Raw genomic sequence first — 22,696 nt, forward strand, 5'->3', positions numbered from 1 at the left:
TAATAATATAATTAAATAATAAAATTATAAATGATATAATATATTAAATAATATAATACAGTAACAATGTAATACAGTATATAAAAATAATTGGCATGATCAGATGATCATGCCAATTATATTATTATTATTATTATTATATTATTATTATTATAAAGTTTTCCCTGTCAAAATTCAAAAAACGAATGCATTTAATAATAAAAAATTTTTTTTAAGTATTTTATTGAAACCCATTTTTTCCAGGCTTCTTGCTTGGAGTTCTTGCCTATTCTTTGTGTTTGGAGACGCATTCATGAACAATTAAAAGAGCAAAGAAAGTAAAAAGAGAGTCTTGAAACACATGCAGTTCTATATTTGTCCACCAGGGGAAAGTGACGTCATCCAGGATAAACTCCTCCCTCTTGGTGGGGGACATGCATGGGAATTATTCGTTATAAAACAACAAATGTTCATAGCTAGAGCATAAAAAACATGTTTATGACATTTGAAATGTTTTTCCACGTTGTTAAAGCCCCCGAAACATGAAATAACACATTTTTAGTCACCTTTGCTCGGTGTCCAAAATGTTTCCACCAAGGGCCACACACTGAAATATAAAAACATGCAGGGATTAATTTAATTTAAAAAAAAAAATAAAAAAAATGTATGTATATATATATATATATATATATATATATATATATATATATATATATATATATATATATATATATATATATATATATATATATATATATATATATACAGTATATATATATATATGTATGTGTGGGGAAAAAATCACAAGACTATTTCATCTCTACAGGCCTGTTTCATGAGGGGGGGTTCCCTCAATCATCAGGAGATTTTAATGGGAGCATTCACATACCATGGTTTATATAGGGCACAGAGTGGGTGGGTACAGGCTGGCGTAGGGGCGTGGTGATTGGCTCATGTGTTACCTAGGAGGTGTTTCCCCCGTACCAAAAAGCCCTTGATGAAAGCGGATACAATTTCACCCTCACCTATGAACCCACGCCAGGAAACCAGCCAAAAAAGAACAGAAAACGAAACGACATCATCTGGTACAACCCCCCATACAGCAAAAACGTCTCAACTAACATTGGACACAAATTCCTCAATCTGATTGACAAACACTTTCCCAAAGACAACACCCTAAGAAAAGTATTCAACAAGAACAACATTAAATTGAGCTACAGCTGTATGAACAATATACGACAAATTATCTCAAACCACAACAAAACAATTGCAAATGAGCCGTCGGCCCCCGGACAGAGCGACTCCAAAACCAACAAAGGCTGTAACTGTCGAAAGAAACCTGATTGCCCTCTCAACGGGGGGTGCTTACAAACATCAGTTGTCTACCAATCTAAGGTAATACGCAAGGACATTAACACATCCGACACATATGTAGGATTAACCGAGGGAGAATTCAAAACCAGATGGAACAATCACAAGGCTTCTTTCAGGAACCAAAACCTGCGGAATACCACAGAACTCAGCAAACACATTTGGGACCTCAAAGACAATAATGTTGAATATTCAATAACATGGCAAATTCTTGCATCCAGCACACCTTACAATAGTGGTAATAAAAGATGCAACCTATGCTTGAAAGAGAAACTGTTTATTATTTACCGTCCAGACCTGTCATCCCTCAACAAGCGCAGCGAAATTGTAACAGCATGCCGCCATAGACGGAAACACCTCCTAGGTAACACATGAGCCAATCACCACGCCCCTAGGCCAGCCTGTACCCACCCACTCTGTGCCCTATATAAACCATGGTATGTGAATGCTCCCATTAAAATCTCCTGATGATTGAGGGAACCCCCCTCATGAAACAGGCCTGTAGAGATGAAATAGTCTTGTGATTATTTTCCCACACATACATATATTGCGCTCTACTACGGTATCGAGCACTATTTTTTGGATAACCTTATTAAGACATATATATATATATATATATATATATATATATATATATATATATATATATATATATATATATATATATATATATATATATATATATATATATATATATATATATATATGTATAAATATGTATATACATATATATACATACATATTTATATGTGTGTGTATATATATATATATATATATATATATATATATATATATATATATTAGTGATGGGTCCGGCAACACCGATGCATCGGCGCATGCGTCGAGCTCATAGAGCAAAACCCTGTGTCGGTGCGCGTACCGCTTTTAGAAAGTCACGTGACCGATCATGAGCTGTTTTGGTCACGTGACCGATACGCCAACTGTGTCGCACTGACGCCTCCTCTGTGCCCTGTGAGCGGCTCTTTTCTACAGCCGGAGAAATAATAACTAAGAAGAGAAATCGTCTAAAATGTAATACGTCGGAAAAACTTTTTTTTCTTTTTTTTAATAAAAATGTGTAAAAAAATAAAATTAAAAAAATTCCCAGTCCACAATCATCCACAACACGTTCTCTTAGATGTCCATGTTATGATACATGTTCACATTATTTATTGATTGTATCTAAAAAAGATACAAATATATTTTTATTTAAATGAAGATATGAAATAATCCTAAATGAAATACAATGACTTGGTTTATATTATTGTATATACTAGGTCAGGGGTCACCAACGCGGTGCCCGCGGTCACCAGGTAGCCCGTAAGGACCAGATCAGTCGCCCGCTGGCCTGTTCTAAAAATAGCTCAAAGAGCAGCACTTACCAGTGAGCTGCCTCTATTTTTTAAATTTTATTTATCTACTAGCAAGCTGGTCTCGCTTTGCTCGACATTTTTAATTGTAAAAGAGACAAAACTCAAATAGAATTTGAAAATCCATGAAAATATTTTAAAGACTTGGTTTTCACTTGGAATAAGCGGTAGAAAATGGATGGATGGGTCTTCACTTGTTTAAATAAATTCATTTATTTTTTTTACTTTGCTTCTTATTACTTTTAGAAATACAATTTTAGAGAAAAAATACAACCTTAAAAATGATTTTAGGATTTTTAAACAAATATACCTTTTTACCTTTTAAATGTCTTCCTCTTCTTTCCTGACAATTTAAATCAATGTTCAAGTAAATTTATTTTTCTTTCATTGTAAAGAATAATAAATATTTTAGCTTCTGTTTTTTCGACGAAGAATATTTGTGAAATATTTCTTCAAACTTACTATGATTAAAATTCAAAAAAATTATTCTGGCAAATCTAGAAAATCTGTAGAATCAAATTTAAATCTAATTTCAAAGTATTTTGAATTTCTTTTAAAATTTTTGTTCTGGAAAATCTAGAAGAAATACTGATTTGTCTTTGTTAGAAATATAGCTTGGTCCAATTTGTTAAATATTCTAACAAAGTGCAGGTTGGATTTTAACCAATTTAAAACATGTCATCAAAATTCTAAAATGTATCTTAATCAGGAAAAATTACTAATGATGTTCCATAAATTCTTTTTTGAATTTTTTCAAAAAGATTCAAATTAGCTAGTTTTTCTCTTCTTTTTGTCGGTTGAATTTTGAATTTTAAAGAGTCGAAATTAAAGATAAACTATGTTTCAAAATTTGATTTGATTTTTTTTCGTGTTTTCTCCTCTTTTAAACCGTTCAATTAAGTGTTTTTTTCATCATTTATTCTCTAGAAAAAACCTTCCGTAAAACGGGAAAAAAAATGTACAACGGAATGACAGACAGAAATGCCCATTTTTTTCATATATATAAATTTATTTATTTAGCTATTCTTGTTTAAATCACACTTACGTGTAACTTACAAATGACAATATATTTATTTATTTAAGTGTGTATCAAACTGGTAGCCCTTCGCATTAATCAGTACCCAAGAAGTAGTTTTTGGTTTCAAAAAGGTTGGTGACCCCTGTACTAGGGCATCAAATCAGTGTCAGTTGAGTCGGTCCATAGGTTGCCTGTAGGGATTTTTAATGTCCAGCAGATGTCAGTATTTAGTGACACAGTATCGACACAGTATCAATACAGTTTTGCAATGTGTCAAAACGCTTCATGACGCCTCATCAACCCATCACTAGTAAACATTATGCTGTAAAAAAAACAGGACGTTTTTTGGCAATCTGGTCACAATACAAACATTAAAATATATATATTATATATTTAATAATTATGAAGCATGTATAGGATAATCCATATCTATATACATCTATATTTGTATAATTATATAAATATAATAATACATTCATACATCAGCACTGATAAATACAAATATACGACATGTATGTACCGTAATAATATAGTGTTGAAGTACCCCCTGCATTCTTTACAATGCCCACTAGATGGCGACATTGTCCACACAGTTCAGAGCAAACATGAACCTGTTAAAAAAACAGGACGTTTTTTGGCAATCTGGTCAAAATACATAGACTACATTAAAATATATATATTATATAATTATGAAACATATATATAATCCTCCATATACATATATGTTTGTATAATTATATATATATAATAATACATTCATACATCACCACTGATAAATACAAGTATATGTACCGTAATAATAGTGTACCCACTGCATTCTTTGCAATGCCCACTAGATGGCGACCTTGTCCACAAACTTCAGAGCAAACATTAAACTGTGAAAAACAGGAAGTTTTTTGGCAATCTGGTCACAATACATACATTAATATGTATATATATATATATATATATATATATATATATATATATATATATATATATATATATATATATATATATATATATATATATATGTGTGGGAAAAAAATCACAAGACTATTTCATCTCTACAGGCCTGTTTCATGAGGGGGGTACCCTCAATCATCAGGAGATTTTAATGGGAGCATTCGCATACCATGGTTTATATAGGGCACAGAGTGGGTGGGTACAGGCTGGCGTAGGGGCGTGGTGATTGGCTCATGTGTTACCTAGGAGGTGTTTCCGTCTATGGCGGCATGTTGTTACAATTTCGCTGCGCTTGTTGAGGGATGACAGGTCTGGACGGTAAATAATAAACAGTTTCTCTTTCAAGCATAGGTTGCATCTTTTATTACCACTATTGTAAGGTGTGCTGGATGCAAGAATTTGCCATGTTATTGAATATTCAACATTATTGTCTTTGAGGTCCCAAATGTGTTTGCTGAGTTCTGTGGTATTTCGCAGGTTTTGGTTCCTGAAAGAAGCCTTGTGATTGTTCCATCTGGTTTTGAATTCACCCTCGGTTAATCCTACATATGTGTCGGATGTGTTAATGTCCTTGCGTATTACCTTAGATTGGTAGACAACTGATGTTTGTAAGCACCCCCCGTTGAGAGGGCAATCAGGTTTCTTTCGACAGTTACATCCTTTGTTGGTTTTGGAGTCGCTCTGTCTGGGGGCCGACGGCCCATTTGCAATTGTTTTGTTGTGGTTTGAGATGATTTGTTGTATATTGTTCATGCAGCTGTAGCTCAATTTAATGTTGTTCTTGTTGAATACTTTTCTTAGGGTGTTGTCTTTGGGAAAGTGTTTGTCAATCAGATTGAGGAATTTGTGTCCAATGTTCGTTGAGACGTTTTTGCTGTATGGGGGGTTGTACCAGATGATGTCGTTTCGTTTTCTGTTCTTTTTTGGCTGGCGTGGGTTCATAGGTGAGGGTGAAATTGTATCCGCTTTCATCAAGGGCTTTTTGGTACGGGGGGGTTGCTTGGTCAAATTCAGCCTTTTATTGATTCCGGTAGGTATTCTTTTCGTGGTGGTGGGTGGGTGGTTGCTGTCATGGTGCACGTATTGGAGTGTTGTGTTGGGTTTCGTGAATGGTTGGTAGCTGTTATTTCTCAGGTTGAAAGTGACGTCAAGGAAGTTGACGGTTTGCTTGTTGGCTTCAATCGTGATCCGTAGGCCGTTCTCTTTGAAAATTTGGCATATGCGCTTCTTGGTATTCTCGCTGCTACTTGGCGAGGCGCGACACACTGCCAGTCCGTCATCACGGTAAATACCAAGGTTCAGATTGAGGCTAGCGAGCTGGGAGAGGAGGAAACTCCCAACGAGTTCACACGTTTCTGCTCTGTCAAAACTTCCCATAGTGACGTCAAATGTTGCATTGTTCTTTTTTTGCCATGGTGTACTGTTGTGGATGAGAATATATATATATATATATATATATATATATATATATATATATATATATATATATATATATATATATATATATATATATATATATATATATATATATATATATATATATATATATATATACATTTATTATATATTTAATAATTATGCAACATATATATGATCATTCATATACATGTATACATATATTTTGTATAATTATATATATATATACATATATATAATAATGTAAAAACGCTATTTTTGGCAGAAAAAGTGGGCAATTTATTGCATGGATTTACATTTTTAATTTCCATTTACAAGTCACAGCAGATCCAAAACATTCAACTCACTCAGCCATGTCGTCACTGAAAAAGATAGAATTTCCACACATATTTACATTTAAAACGGCTCACTGAATCATTGAAGTAGTTGATGCACAGAAAATAAACCAGAAGAATGTTTCTAAATTAAATGTTTGTCAGTAGTTTCTGAGCTTTAAAATTATTGGGAGGATAAAAATAATAACAATGAGCTTTTCCTTCATGTGTTCACACTTCCTGCCTTGTGGACTTTGTGTCTCAGCATCCTCATACAAACTTTGTGAACTTTGACCCCTCCTCGTCTTCTTCTGCCCTTCTCCAGCACGGCCTCTAGGTGGCGCTGCTCCTCCGCATCAGCATTGGACCGCAGCCTGGAAAGTTCTGCTTCCCGCAGGACCGCAGGTGACCCGCTGCTGCTGCTGCTGCTGCACTCAGACAGTGACAGGAAGCACAGTCACCCATAATGGGTTGTGTGTGTGTGTGTGTGTGTGTGTGTGTTTGTGCGTGTGTGTGTGTGTGTGTGTACGCACTAACATTTGCTCGTGTGTTTCGTCCTTTTGCAGGAAGCATGATGTGGACACGAGGCCCAGCAGGACGTTCTGCACCGGGGTCAGCGGCTGGTGCTGTCGGGTCAAAGTGTGGAAGGTTCTGGAAGCAGACAAAAGGTGAGACAGATGTGTGTTATGTAACTAAGCAGTGTGTGTGTGTGTGTGTGTCCTACTTTTGTGTTATAAAATGTTTGCAGTGTTTACAGTGTGCACTATTCTGTGACAACTGCTGCAACAGCACCCGTGAAAGAGAAAAGGTTCCACTCCAGTCCTGCAGGTGGCAGTAATGCACAAAACTAATACAATTCATGTGGGGTTTTTTTCAACACAGCTCCATCTGGTGGATACGCAGGTTTACTGCAACACTTGGCCCAAACTCAAGGCCACACATCTTTTAATGTGGCCCACCACCTCACTTTATGTGGTCCACCATTTTATTCTATGTGGCTTGCCACAATATTTAAAGTGCCCCGCCACATTACTTAAAGTGGTTTGACATATCATTTTATGTGGCCTGCCACACCATTTCATGTGGTACACCACATTATTTCATCCATCCATTTTCTACCGCTTATTCCCTTTTGGGGTCGCGGGGGGCGCTGGGGCCTATCTCAGCTACAATCGGGCGGAAGGCAGGGTACACCCTGGACAAGTCGCCACCTCATCACAGGGCCAACACAGATAGACAGACAACATTCACACATTAGGGCCAATTTAGTGTTGCCAATCAACTTATCCCCAGGTGCATGTCTTTGGAGGTGGGAGGAAGCCGGAGTACCCGGAGGGAACCCACGCAGTCACGGGGAGAACATGCAAACTCCACACAGAAAGATCCCGAGCCCGGGATTGAACCCAAGACTACTCAGGACCTTTGTATTGTGAGGCAGATGCACTAACCCCTCTACCACCGTGACGCCCCACATTATTTCATGTATATGAATAATAATCTGCCTATGCAAATTGTGTGTGTGTGTATATATATATATATATATATATATATATATATATATATACATATATACTGTATATATATATACATATATATACACATATATATACAGTATAAATATACATACATATATATGTACATACACAATTATATACATATATACAGAATATATATATATATATATATATACACAGTATATACAACACACACATATATATATTTATACAGTATATATATATATATATATATATATATATATATATATATATATATATATATATATATATATATACACATATATACGTACATATATATACATATATATATGTACATACACAATTATATACATACATACATATATATACACATATATATATGTACACACACAATTATATATATATATGTACACATATATATATATGTATGTATATATATATATATATACATATATATATATATATATGTACATACACAATTATATATATATACACACACACATACATACATACATGCATACAATTATATCCATACATACAGAATATATATATATATATATATATATATATATATATATATATATATATATATATATATATATATATATATATATATATATATACATATATATGTCTTAATAAGGTTATCCAAAAAATAGTGCTCGATACCGTAGTAGAGCGCAATATATGTATGTGTGGGGAAAAAATCACAAGACTATTTCATCTCTACAGGCCTGTTTCATGAGGGGGGTACCCTCAATCATCAGGAGATTTTAATGGGAGCATTCACATACCATGGTTTATATAGGGCACAGAGTGGGTGGGTACAGGCTGGTGTAGGGGGGTACAGGCTGGTGTAGGGGCGTGGTGATTGGCTCATGAGCCAATCACCACACCCCTACGCCAGCCTGTACCCACCCACTCTGTGCCCTATATAATCCATGGTATGTGAATGCTCCCATTAAAATCTCCTGATGATTGAGGGAAACCCCCCCTCATGAAACAGGCCTGTAGAGATGAAATAGTCTTGTGATTTCTTTCCCACACATACATATATATATATATATATATATATATATATATATATATATATATATATATATATATATATATATATATATATATACACAGTATATACACACACACACACTCTGTCTCTGATTGATTCCTTGCTTCTTGTCTGATTAATAGATGTCAACAGTGTTTGCACCTGACAGTATATATATATATATACCTGACAGTATATATATATATATATATATATATATATATATATATATATATATATATATATATATATATATATATATATATATATATATATATATATATATATATATATATATATATATATATATATATATTATACAAGTATAACCCATTTATCATTTATATATATATATATATATATATAAATGATAAATGGGTTATACTTGTATAGCGCTTTTCTACCTTCAAGGTACTGTCAGGTGCAAACACTGTTGACATCTATTAATCAGACAAGAAGCAAGGAATCAATCAGAGACAGAGTTCAATTTAGCTCATGAGGAGACACATGTTTTGGGCTGTACTCTAGTTACAGATCCAAACTACGTTCTAAAGAAAAGCCCGTGCGCCTCCTCCATTTATTAGGAAATGGCCCGATTACATCACGGTGACTGAGGGAAGGGGGTAATCTCGACAACTCCAGTAAGACACAATATATTGTTATACAGAAATGCAAATATGTTGACACTTGGTGATATCACCCAGTCTCTGCTTTGTCTGGTCTTGGAACCAAATATTCGGCCTTGGCTGCCAGCAGGCCGAGTCTGGACACAACACTGATAAAGAGGCTAGCAATCTTTCGGATTGCTAGCTCTGCACCAATTGACAATACTTTATAGTATGGCCCTTAAGCATAAAGTTATGATGATAATATATACATAATTATTCTAACAGGTACTCAAAGCGCTTTGACACTATTTCCACATTCACACACTGATGGCGGGAGCTGCCATGCAAGGCGCTAACCAGCAGCCATCAGGAGCAAGGGTGAAGTGTCTTGCCCAAGGACACAACGGACGTGACTAGGATGGTAGAAGCTGGGCATTGAACCCCAGTAACCAGCAACACTCCGATTGCTGGCACGGCCACTCTACCAACTTCGCCACGCCGTATATTTATTCATTTATATTCATTTATATTTATGCATATATATATATATATATATATATATATATATATATATATATACATATATATATATATATATATATATATATATATATATATGTATGTGTGGGAAAAAAATCACAAGACTATTTCATCTCTACAGGCCTGTTTCATGAGGGGGGGTACCCTCAATCATCAGGAGATTTTAATGGGAGCATTCGCATACCATGGTTTATATAGGGCACAGAGTGGGTGGGTACAGGCTGGCCTAGGGGCGTGGTGATTGGCTCATGTGTTACCTAGGAGGTGTTTCCGTCTATGGCGGCATGCTGTTACAATTTCGCTGCGCTTGTTGAGGGATGACAGGTCTGGACGGTAAATAATAAACAGTTTCTCTTTCAAGCATAGGTTGCATCTTTTATTACCACTATTGTAAGGTGTGCTGGATGCAAGAATTTGCCATGTTATTGAATATTCAACATTATTGTCTTTGAAGTCCCAAATGTGTTTGCTGAGTTCTGTGGTATTTCGCAGGTTTTGGTTCCTGAAAGAAGCCTTGTGATTGTTCCATCTGGTTTTGAATTCTCCCTCGGTTAATCCTACATATGTGTCGGATGTGTTAATGTCCTTGCGTATTACCTTAGATTGGTAGACAACTGATGTTTGTAAGCACCCCCCGTTGAGAGGGCAATGAGGTTTCTTTCGACAGTTACAGCCTTTGTTGGTTTTGGAGTCGCTCTGTCTGGGGGCCGACGGCTCATTTGCAATTGTTTTGTTGTGGTTTGAGATGATTTGTCGTATATTGTTCATGCAGCTGTAGCTCAATTTAATGTTGTTCTTGTTGAATACTTTTCTTAGGGTGTTGTCTTTGGGAAAGTGTTTGTCAATCAGATTGAGGAATTTGTGGCCAATGTTAGTTGAGACGTTTTTGCTGTATGGGGGGTTGTACCAGATGATGTCGTTTCGTTTTCTGTTCTTTTTTGGCTGGTTTCCTGGCGTGGGTTCATAGGTGAGGGTGAAATTGTATCCGCTTTCATCAAGGGCTTTTTGGTACGGGGGGGTTGCTTGGTCAAATTCAGCTTTGCTAGATGACAGCATCGATAGCCTTTTATTGATTCCGGTAGGTATTCTTTTCGTGGTGGTGGGTGGGTGGTTGCTGTCATGGTGCACGTATTGGAGTGTTGTGTTGGGTTTCGTGAATGGTTGGTAGCTGTTATTTCTCAGGTTGAAAGTGACGTCAAGGAAGTTGACGGTTTGCTTGTTGGCTTCAATCGTGATCCGTAGGCCGTTCTCTTTGAAAATTTGGCATATGCGCTTCTTGGTATTCTCGCTGCTCCTTGGCGAGGCGCGACATACTGCCAGTTCGTCATCACGGTAAATACCAAGGTTCAGATTGAGGCCAGCGAGCTGGGAGAGGAGGAAACTCCCAACGAGTTCACACGTTTCTGCTCCGTCAAAACTTCCCATAGTGACGTCAAATGTTGCATTGTTCTTTTTTTGCCATGGTGTACTGTTGTGGATGAGAATGGAGTTTGAACTTTAACAACCATAAATTCCTCCATCTGTGTCGTTTTTGGGGAAATTTGCTGTGTAATATTTGTGAATGCTCACTTTTCAACTGAGTAAAGAAAAAAGTAAACCTGCAGATGTGGAAAGAAAGAAGGTACCTGCGGGTGCAGCGGCAGTGGTACATGGTCTTGGACTCGGAGTTGAAGAGTCCAAATCTGGTCTTCTTGGGGGGGATTTTGTCCCTGCACTCATCCAGGAGCTTAAAGACACTGCAGGATCCCTTCTGGCCTGTAGGGGGAGTCAAAGGTTTTTTTGTTTTGGTGAAAAAGCAAAAGAAATATGGTGGACAGACGCACCCATACTGGCCTCTGATTGGCTGCTGCCGTTCTCAGGCGAAGATACAGCTGGCGTGGACAAGACTGAAGGGGGCGTGGTCAGGGACATCAAAGCTAAGGACATGTCTGGGACGCTGGTTGCCGTGGGGTCGCTGGACTGGTAGGGCGTGGGCGGGTGGACCTCGGCGTACAACGCCATCTTGCTTTCCTTGCACCTGTCACGCAAGGCGGTTAGCTTAGCACAGCTTAGCTTCTCAAACACTTTTTTCCTAGGCTTTGAACCCTGAGGCTTATAAAACAGTGCCACTAATTTTGGGCTTTTTCTTCGCTGACAGCCATAAAGCAAACAGTTTAAAAAAAAACAAAAAAAAAAACAAAGATATTGAATAGGTGTGTTATTGTTTGTGCTATGGCGCCACCTTTTGGACGAGTTTGCTCACTGCAGGTGTCCTAATATTGCATTGCCCTTCTGTGTGGACTGAGCTTTAGCCATCCACGGCGTTTCTACTCGTATGGATTCTTCATTCATCACTCCAAGCAACGTTTGTAAGTTCAAATAAAAACAAAATACAATGATTTGCAAATCCTTTTCGACTTATATTCACTTGAATAGACTGCAAAGACAAGATATTTCATGTTCACACTGAGAAACTTTATTTATTTTTTTGCAAATAGTCATGAACTTAGAATTTACTGGCAGCAACACATTGCAAAAAAGGCATTTTTACCAGTGTGTTACATGGCCTTTCCTTTTAACAACACTCAGTAAAGGTTTGGGAACTGAGGAGACACATTTTTGAAGTGGAATTCTTTCCCATTCTTGCTTGATGTACAGCTTAAGTTGTTCAACAGTCTCCCTTCTCATATTTTAGCCTTCACACATTTTCAATGTCTGGACTACAGGCAGGCCAGTCTAGTACCCGCACTCTTTTACTACGAAGCCACACTATTGTAACATGTGGCTTGGCATTGTCTTGCTGAAATAAGCAGGGGCGTCTATCATAATGTCGCTTGGATGGCAACATATGTTTCTCCAAAAGCTGTATGTACCTTTCAGCATTAATGGTGCCTTCACAGATGTGTAAGTTACCCATGCCTTGGCCACTAATACACCCCCATACCATCACACATGCTGACTTTCACACTTTGTGCCTAGAACAGTCCGGATGATTCTTTTCCTCTTTGTTCCAGAAGACACGACATACAAAAACAAATTTGAAATGTGGAGTCGTCGGACCACAGAACACTATTCCACATTGCATCAGTCCAACTTAGATGAGCTCGGGCCCAGCGAAGCCGACGGCGTTTCTGGGTGTTGTTGATAAATGGCTTTTGCTTTGCACAGTAGAGTCTTAACTTGCACTTACAGATGTAGCAACCAACTGTAGTTACTGACAGTGGTTTTCTGAAGTGTTCTCGAGCCCATGTAGTGATATCCTTTACACACTGATGTCGCTTTTTGATGCGGTGCCGCCTGAGGGATTGAAGGTGCGTAATATCATGGCTTACGTGCAGTGATTTCTCCAGATTCTCTGAACCTTTTGACGATATTACGGACCGTAGATGTTGAAATCCCTAAATTCCTTGCAATAGCTGGTTGAGAAATGTTGTTCTTACACAATTTCCTCAGGCATTTGTTGACAAAGTGGTGACCCTCGCCCCGTCCTTGTTTGTGAATGACTGAGCATTTCATGGAAGCTGCTTTTATACCCAATCATGGCACCCACCTGTTCCCAATTAGCCTGTTCACCTGTGGGATGTTCCAAATAAGTCTTTGATGAGCATTCCTCAACTTTCTCAGTCTTTTTTGCCACTCGTGCCAGCTTTTTTCAAACATGTCGCAGGCATCAAATTCCAAATGAGCTAATATTTGCACAAAATAACAAAGTTTACCAGTTTGAACGTTAAGTTTCTTGACTTTGCAGTCTATTCCATTGAATATAAGTTGAAAATGATTTGCAAATCATTGTATTCTGTTCCAAACAGACCCTTTAATGCAGTGCTTCTCAAAAATAGGGGCAGGCCCCCCCGAGGGGGGGGGGGCGCCACGAGATGTTGGAGCAAAGGATGTGTGAGAGACAATAGCATCTTAAGTGTTAAATAATAAATATCTTGACACATGCAGATAACAAAATAAACATTAACTTCAGGGGGGGGGGGGGGGCGTGACAGGAAAATCTGTGCCCTCGGGGGGGCCATCCATCCATCCATCCATCCATCTTCTTCCACTTATCCGAGGTCGGGTCGCGGGGGCAGCAGCTTAAGCAGGGAAGCCCAGACTTCCCTCTCCCCAGCCACTTCGTCCAGCTCCTCCCGGGGGATCCCGAGGCGTTCCCAGGCCAGCCGGGAGACATAGTCTTCCCAACGTGTCCTGGGTCTTCCCCGTGGCCTCCTACCGGTCGGATGTGCCCGAAACACCTTCCTAGGGAGGCGTTCGGGTGGCATCCTGACCAGATGCCCGAACCACCTCATCTGGCTCCTCTCGATGTGGAGGAGCAGCGGCTTTACTTTGAGCTCCTCCCGGATGACAGAGCTTCTCACCCTATCTCTAAGGGAGAGCCCCGCCACTCGGCGGAGGAAACTCATTTGGGCCGCTTGTACCCGTGATCTTGTCCTTTCGGTCATAACCCAAAGCTCATGACCATAGGTGAGGATGGGAACGTAGATCGACCGGTAAATCGAGAGCTTTGCCTTCCGGCTCAGCTCCTTCTTCACCACAACGGATCGATACAGCGTCCGCATTACTGAAGACGCCGCACCGATCCGCCTGTCGATTTCACGATCCACTCTTCCCCCACTCGTGAACAAAACTCCGAGGTACTTGAACTCCTACACTTGGGGCAAGATCTCCTCCCCAACCCGGAGATGGCATTCCACCCTTTTCCGGGAGAGAACCATGGACTCGGACTTGGAGGTGCTGATTCCCATCCCAGTCGCTTCACACTCGGCTGCGAACCGATCCAGTGAGAGCTGAAGATCTTGGCCGGAGGAAGCCATCAGGACCACATCATCTGCAAATAGCAGTGACCTAATCCTGCAGCCACCAAACCAGATCCCCTCAACGCCTTGACTGCGCCTAGAAATTCTGTCCATAAAGGTTATGAACAGAATGGGTGACAAAGGGCAGCCTTGGCGGAGTCCAACCCTCACTGGAAACGTGTCCGACTTACTGCCGGCAATGCGGACCAAGCTCTGACACTGATCATACAGGGAGCGAACTGCCACAATAAGACAGTCCGTTACCCCATACTCTCTGAGCACTCCCCACAGGAGTCGAATGCCTTCTCCAAGTCCACAAAGCACATGTAGACTGGTTGGGCAAACTCCCATGCACCCTCAAGGACCCTGCTGAGAGTATAGAGCTGGTCCACAGTTCCACGACCAGGACGAAAACCACACTGTTCCTCCTGAATCCGAGGTTCGACTATCCGGCGTAGCCTCCTCTCCGGTACACCTGAATAGACCTTACCGGGAAGGCTGAGGAGTGTGATCCCACGATAGTTGGAACACACCCTCCGGTTCCCCTTCTTAAAGAGAGGAACCACCACCCCGGTCTGCCAATCCAGAGGCACCGCCCCCGATGTCCACGTGATGTTGCAGAGTCTTGTCAACCAAGACAGCCCCACAGCATCCAGAGCCTTAAGGAACTCCGGGCGGATCTCATCCACCCCCGGGGCCTTGCCACCGAGGAGCTTTTTAACTACCTCGGCAACCTCAGCCCCAGAAATAGAAGAGCCCACCACAGATTCCCCAGGCACTGCTTCCTCATAGGAAGACGTGCTGGTAGGATTGAGGAGGTCTTCGAAGTATTCCCTCCACCGAGCCACAACATCCGCAGTCGAGGTCAGCAGAGCACCATCCTCAGGGGCGTGACGGGAAATCATTGCATGACAAATTAACGCAGAAGCACGCACGTCCCAAACCAGTTCCTCTGTGCACACTGCAGCCTGCGTGACAAGTGGAAGCAGTGCATGTGCAGCACGTTGAAGAAGGTGTAGCCCACCACGGCGGCCATGCTGTCCTTCGCCTCCAGCAGGCAGCGGCGGAACCTGGGGGGGGGGGGGGGGGGGGGGGGTTCAGAGGTCAGATAGGAAAAGGGCACACACGGTACGAGACGTGACGGGCGCCAGGAGCCCGGGAGGTGGGGCCGGCGTACTTGTTGTCGCAGTCGCAGTGAGACATGGTGAAGATGTTGGAGTTGAAGACGCCAAAGCGGGAGTGAAAGGACAAGATGGCGTGCTGGCACTGGTCGTGCTGGCGGCAGCAGCTGTCCGTGTCGGAAAAGACGCCTGAGGACGACACGGCAGTCACATGACTCGACATTTTTTCATGTCATACTTCTTTACGCGGTGGATATATTGCGTTGCCCTTCTGTGTGGACTTCTGTGTTTTCTACTCGTATGGACTCTTCATTCATCGTTCCAAGCAACGTTTGAAAGTTTTACAATATAACTACCAACCCCGTTTCCATATGAGTTGGGAAATTGTGTTAAGATGTAAATATAAACGGAATACAATGATTTGCAAATCATTTTCAAGCCATATTCAGTTGAATATGCTACAAAGACAACATATTTGATGTTCAAACTCATAAACATTTTCTTTTTGTTGCAAATAATCATTAACTTTAGAATTTGATGCCAGCAACACGTGACAAAGAAGTTGGGAAAAGTGGCAATAAATACTGATAAAGTTGAGGAATGCTCATCAAAGACTTATTTGGAACATCCCACAGGTGTGCAGGCTAATTGGGAACAGGTGGGTGCCATGATTGGGTATAAAAGTAGATTCCATGAAATGCTCAGTCATTCACAAACAAGGATGGGGCGAGGGTCACCACTTTGTCAACAAATGCCTGAGCAAATTGTTGAACAGTTTAAGAAAAACTTGCAAGGAATTTATGGATTTCACCATCTACGCTCCGTAATATCATCAAAGGGTTCAGAGAATCTGGAGAAATCACTGCACGTAAGCAGCTAAGCCCGTGACCTTCCATCCCTCAGGCTGTACTGCATCAACAAGCGACATCAGTGTGTAAAGGATATCACCACATGGGCTCAGGAACACTTCAGAAACCCACTGTCAGTAACTACAGTTGGTCGCTACATGTGTAAGTGCAAGTTAAAACTCTCCTATGCAAGGCGAAAACCGTTTATCAACAACACCCAGAATCGCCGTCGGCTTCGCTGGGCCTGAGCTCATCTAAGATGGACTGATACAAAGTGGAAAAGTGTTCTGTGGTCTGACGAGTCCACATTTCAAATTGTTTTTGGAAACTGTGGACGTCGTGTCCTCCGGACCAAAGAGGAAAAGAACCATCCGGATTGTTATAGGCGCAAAGTGTAAAAGGCAGCATGTGTGATGGTATGGGGGTGTATTAGTGCCCAAGACATGGGTAACTTACACACCTGTGAAGGCACCATTAATGCTGAAAGGTACATACAGGTTTTGGAGCAACATATGTTGCCATCCAAGCAACATTACCATGGACGCCCCTGCTTATTTCAGCAAGACAATGCCAAGCCACGTGTTACATCAACGTGGCTTCATAGTAAAAGAGTGCGGGTACTAGACTGGCCTGCCTGTAGTCCAGACCTGTCTCCCATTGAAAATGTGTGGCGCATTATGAAGCCTAAAATAGCACAACGGAGACCCCCGGACTGAGTGTTGTTAAAAGGAAAGGCCATGTAACACAGTGGTGAACATGCCCTTTCCCAACTACTTTGTCACGTGTTGCAGCCATGAAATTCTAAGTTAATGATTATTTGCAAAAAAAACCTAAAGTTTATGAGTTTGAACATCAAATATCTTGTCTTTGTAGCATATTCAACTGAATATGGGGTGAAAAGGATTCGCAAATCATTGTATTCCGTTTATATTTACGTCTAACACAATTTCCCAACTCATATGGAAACGGGGTTTGTAAAACTATTTATACCTACTAAACAGTCGCACTGGGACATGGTGAAGATCGGAAGTCCACGAACGAATCGAGTCTTTTGAACGGCTCTTTTAAGTGAACAATGAGAACCCAGTCACAGTTTAAAAAAAAAAAAGCAAAGATATTAAATAGGTGTGTTATTGTTTGTGCTATGGCGCCATCTTTTGGACGAGTTTGCTCACTGCAGGTGTCCTAATATTGCATTGCCCTTCTGTGTGTACCGAGCTGGAGCCGTCCACAGCGTTTCTACTCGTATGGACTCCTCATTCATCGTTCCAAGCAAGGTTTGTAAGTTTTACAATATAACTAAAACTATTCATACCAACTATTTTGTGAATCTTCTTTACAAGCCCTGTCTGTTGTGTAATAACTGCTTTCATGTAGATCAATTAATCTTTGTATTTTCTCAAATAAATAAATAATAAAATAACATAATATCATATACAATAATGTAATATATTGTGATATAATATATATATGGATTAAATAAGGAAATAACGTTACAAAATATGATATAAATAATACAAATCTTTAATTTTACAAAGATGTCTTCCCTGCTTTCAATGGCAGTCACCTGACTTCTGGTCTATTTTCCTTCAGAAGAAGTCATGTCACACATTGATTGCTGTGACTTTAGAGTTGAATAACAAAGTACATAGAAGTAGTACTAGTAGAAGTACATACATGTGTACTAGTAGTACTAGTAGTAGTAGAAGTACACATGTGTACTAGTAGTAGTAGAAGTACACATGTGTACTAGTAGTAGTAATAGTGGTAGAAGTACATACATGTGTACTATTAGTAGTAGAAGTACACATGTGTACTAGTAGTAGTAGAAGTACACATGTGTACTAGTAGTAGTAGTAGAAGTACATACATGTGTACTAGTAGTACTAGTAGTAGTAGAAGTACACATGTGTACTAGTAGTAGTAGAAGTACACATGTGTACTAGTAGTAGTAATAGTGGTAGAAGTACATACATGTGTACTATTAGTAGTAGAAGTACACATGTGTACTAGTAGTAGTAGAAGTACACATGTGTACTAGTAGTAGTAGTAGAAGTACATACATGTATACTAGTAGTAGTAGAAGTACACATGTGTACTAGTAGTAGTAATAGTGGTAGAAGTACATACATGTGTACTATTAGTAGTAGAAGTACACATGTGTACTATTAGTAGTAGAAGTACACATGTGTACTAGTAGTAGTAGTAGAAGTACATACATGTATACTAGTAGTAGTAGAAGTACATATGTGTACTAGTAGTAGTAGTAGTAGTAGTAGAAGTACATACATGTGTACTAGTAGTAGTAGAAGTACACATGTGTACTATTAGTAGTAGAAGTACACATGTGTACTAGTAGTAGTAATAGTGGTAGAAGTACATACATGTGTACTATTAGTAGTAGAAGTACACATGTGTACTATTAGTAGTAGAAGTACACATGTGTACTAGTAGTAGTAGTAGAAGTACATACATGTATACTAGTAGTAGTAGAAGTATACATGTGTACTAGTAGTAGTAGTAGTAGTAGAAGTACATACATGTGTACTAGTAGTAGTAGAAGTACACATGTGTACTAGTAGTAGTAGTAGTAGTAGTAGAAGTACATACATATATACTAGTAGTAGTAGAAGTACACATGTGTACTAGTAGTAGTAGTCGTAGTGCATACATGTGTACTAGTAGTAGTAGAAGTACACGTGTACTAGTAGTAGTAGTAGTAGTAGAAGTACATACAGGTGTACTAGTAGTAGAAGTAGACATGTGTACTAGTAGTAGTAGTAGTAGAAGTACATACAGGTGTACTAGTAGTAGTAGTAGAAGTACACGTGTACTAGTAGTAGTAGTAGTAGTAGAAGTACATACAGGTGTACTAGTAGTAGTAGTAGAAGTACACGTGTACTAGTAGTAGTAGTAGTAGTAGAAGTACATACAGGTGTACTAGTAGTAGTAGAAGTACACATGAGTACTATGAGTAGTAGTAGTAGAAGTACATACAGGTGTACTAGTAGTAGTAGTAGAAGTACACGTGTACTAGTAGTAGTAGTAGTAGTAGTAGAAGTACATACAGGTGTACTAGTAGTAGTAGTAGTAGTAGAAGTACATACAGGTGTACTAGTAGTAGTAGAAGTACACATGAGTACTACGAGTAGTAGTAGTAGAAGTACATATATGTGTACTAGTAGTAGTAGTAGTAGAAGTAGACATGTGTACTAGTAGTAGTAGTAGAAGTACACGTGTACTAGTAGTAGTAGTAGTAGTAGAAGTACATACATATATACTAGTAGTAGTAGAAGTACACATGTGTACTAGTAGTAGTAGTCGTAGTGCATACATGTGTACTAGTAGTAGTAGAAGTACACGTGTACTAGTAGTAGTAATAGTAGTAGTAGAAGTACATACAGGTGTACTAGTAGTAGAAGTAGACATGTGTACTAGTAGTAGTAGTAGTAGTAGTAGTAGTAGTAGTAGAAGTACATACAGGTGTACTAGTAGTAGTAGTAGAAGTACACGTGTACTAGTAGTAGTAGTAGTAGAAGTACATACAGGTGTACTAGTAGTAGTAGTAGAAGTACACGTGTACTAGTAGTAGTAGTAGTAGTAGAAGTACATACAGGTGTACTAGTAGTAGTAGAAGTACACATGAGTACTACAAGTAGTAGTAGTAGAAGTACATACATGTGTACTAGTAGTAGTAGTAGAAGTACACGTGTACTAGTAGTAGTAGTAGTAGCAGAAGTACATACAGGTGTACTAGTAGTAGTAGAAGTACACATGAGTACTACGAGGAGTAGTAGTAGTAGAAGTACACGTGTACTAGTAGTAGTAGTAGTAGTAGAAGTACATACAGGTGTACTAGTAGTAGTAGAAGTACACATGAGTACTACGAGTAGTAGTAGTAGAAGTACATATATGTGTACTAGTAGTAGTAGTAGTAGAAGTAGACATGTGTACTAGTAGTAGTAGTAGAAGTACATACATGTGTACTAGTAGTAGTAGTAGTAGAAGTAGACATGTGTACTAGTACTAGTAGTAGTAGTAGAAGTACACAGAAAGTGTAGCAGGTGTTAAGTACCTAAGTCGTCATAAGACGGCGCCTTGTTTCCAGATCCACACCAAAGAGTTCCTGGAACGATGAAGCCTCTTTTGACACGCAGGTGACCTTTGACCTCAGGCTCCGTGGTCGTCGTGTCACGCAGGGACACGCACGCATCCCCGCGTGCGCGCACGGCCTCGAAGAGCGCGCCGGCAAAAGGCTGGTGCAGGCGCTGCCGCGCGCACGTCAAAACGTGCTGGCGCACCGCCGCCGCGTCGTCGCTCCACGCGCAGGCGAGCAGCGCGCCCTCGCGCGACCACACGCTGTGGCAGAGACGCGCCGACGAGACGAAAGTCACGCGCACGCCGCCGCCGGGCGAGAGTCTGGCCCGCGCGCACGGGGCTCCCGCCAAAGTCCACCTGAGGAGAAGCACGAGCAGGGCGGCCGCGCGCGTCATCGTGCACGCTCTTGAATGACGGCCCGATGGAGAAGTCCTGCTTTAAAAGGAGGACATGGGGGCGTGGCCAAAGCCCAAATTAAATCACGTGACCTGACTCAGACACGCACAATCTAGCAGGGGACATGACACATTGATTTCTGCTAAATCAGCACTTTACACACGCCCCCTAGTGGCGGGAAGACATGTCCGCTGCTAAAATGGTATGAGCTTTTAAACATAACCCGTTAACTGCTGCCAATCAAATGGTGAATAAGATACTCTTTAGGGTTCATATGTTTGTAAATCTGACTGTGATGAAGTCAGTGCCTCACCAGCCATCAACCTCACCGCACGTCACTGTATATATATATATATATATATATATATATATATATATATATATATATATATATATATATATATATATATATATATATATATGTATGTGTGGGGAAAAAATCACAAGACTATTTCATCTCTACAGGCCTGTTTCATGAGGGGGGTTCCCTCAATCATCAGGAGATTTTAATGGGAGCATTCACATACCATGGTTTATATAGGGCACAGAGTGGGTGGGTACAGGCTGGCCTAGGGGCGTGGTGATTGGCTCATGTGTTACCTAGGAGGTGTTTCCGTCTGTAGCGGCATGCTGTTACAATTTCGCTGCGCTTGTTGAGGGATGACAGGTCTGGACGGTAAATAATAAACAGTTTCTCTTTCAAGCATAGGTTGCATCTTTTACCTATGCTTGAAAGAGAAACTGTTTATATATATATATAAATATACATATTCCACAAGACGCTTTATGAAAGAGGTCAAAGTTCTTTTGAGTGTTTGTCCAAGAGAGTTAACTGAACGAAAAACAAAGTTTTGATTATCCATGCCATTGTCATCTGATCAAAGATTTACTTAAAGGAAAATTTAAAAATATTTACTTAAAGGAGCATTTAGTAAAAAAGGGACACCTCTCTCGCCATCAACAGGATGTAAAGAAAAAGAAGATATTTCCTATGTAACCTTTAATTTGGTCTCTTATTCTCAGTTAGGAAGTGTAACGTATGCAGTAATTATGATTTAATGATTGTTGAATATTTGTCACCCATTCTGTTCATAACTTTTATGGACAGAATTTCTAGGCGCAGTCAAGGCGTTGAGGGGATCCGGTTTGGTGGCTGCAGGATTAGGTCTCTGCTTTTTGCAGATGATGTGGTCCTGATGGCTTCATCTGGCCAGGATCTTCAGCTCTCACTGAAGCCGAGTGTGAAGCGACTGGGATGGGAATCAGCACCTCCAAGTCCGAGTCCATGGTTCTCGCCCGGAAAAGGGTGGAGTGTCATCTCCAGGTTGGGGAGGAGATCTTGCCCCA

General features: G+C 39.9%; 1 protein-coding gene across 2 annotated transcripts; it reads right to left on the reverse strand.

The window, feature by feature from the left end:
• Positions 1–6,377: 6,377 nt before the first annotated feature.
• pla2g3 (phospholipase A2 group III) lies at positions 6,378–21,048 on the reverse strand. Of its 2 annotated transcripts, none has more exons than XM_061927152.1 (7): positions 20,931–21,048; positions 16,064–16,196; positions 15,822–15,956; positions 11,929–12,122; positions 11,731–11,860; positions 6,951–7,064; positions 6,378–6,835 (listed from the first exon to the last, which is right to left on the reverse strand). In XM_061927152.1, the coding sequence occupies exons 2-7, from the start codon at positions 16,087–16,089 to the stop codon at positions 6,637–6,639; spliced, it is 798 nt and encodes a 265-aa protein (XP_061783136.1). In that variant the 5' UTR covers positions 16,090–16,196; positions 20,931–21,048; the 3' UTR covers positions 6,378–6,636. The 2 variants fall into 2 exon arrangements, with proteins under 2 accessions (XP_061783136.1, XP_072768151.1); XM_072912050.1 differs by having other exon boundaries at positions 6,378–6,841.
• Positions 21,049–22,696: the final 1,648 nt, after the last annotated feature.

Source organism: Nerophis lumbriciformis, linkage group LG32 (assembly GCF_033978685.3).
Source record: "Nerophis lumbriciformis linkage group LG32, RoL_Nlum_v2.1, whole genome shotgun sequence".
Taxonomy (NCBI): Eukaryota; Metazoa; Chordata; class Actinopteri; order Syngnathiformes; family Syngnathidae; genus Nerophis; species Nerophis lumbriciformis.

What these genes read in the sequence shown, in the direction of transcription:
- pla2g3 (XM_072912050.1), bottom strand. Translation starts at nt 16,089, where the DNA reads ATGTCTCACTGCGACTGCGACAACAA. An exon ending in CACTGCCGCTGCACCCGCAG is followed by an intron (nt 7,065 to 11,730) that starts GTACCTTCTTTC and finishes GTCTGCTTCCAG; the next exon opens with AACCTTCCACACTTTGACCC. An exon ending in GACGAAACACACGAGCAAAT is followed by an intron (nt 6,842 to 6,950) that starts GTTAGTGCGTAC and finishes GTCTGAGTGCAG; the next exon opens with CAGCAGCAGCAGCAGCGGGT.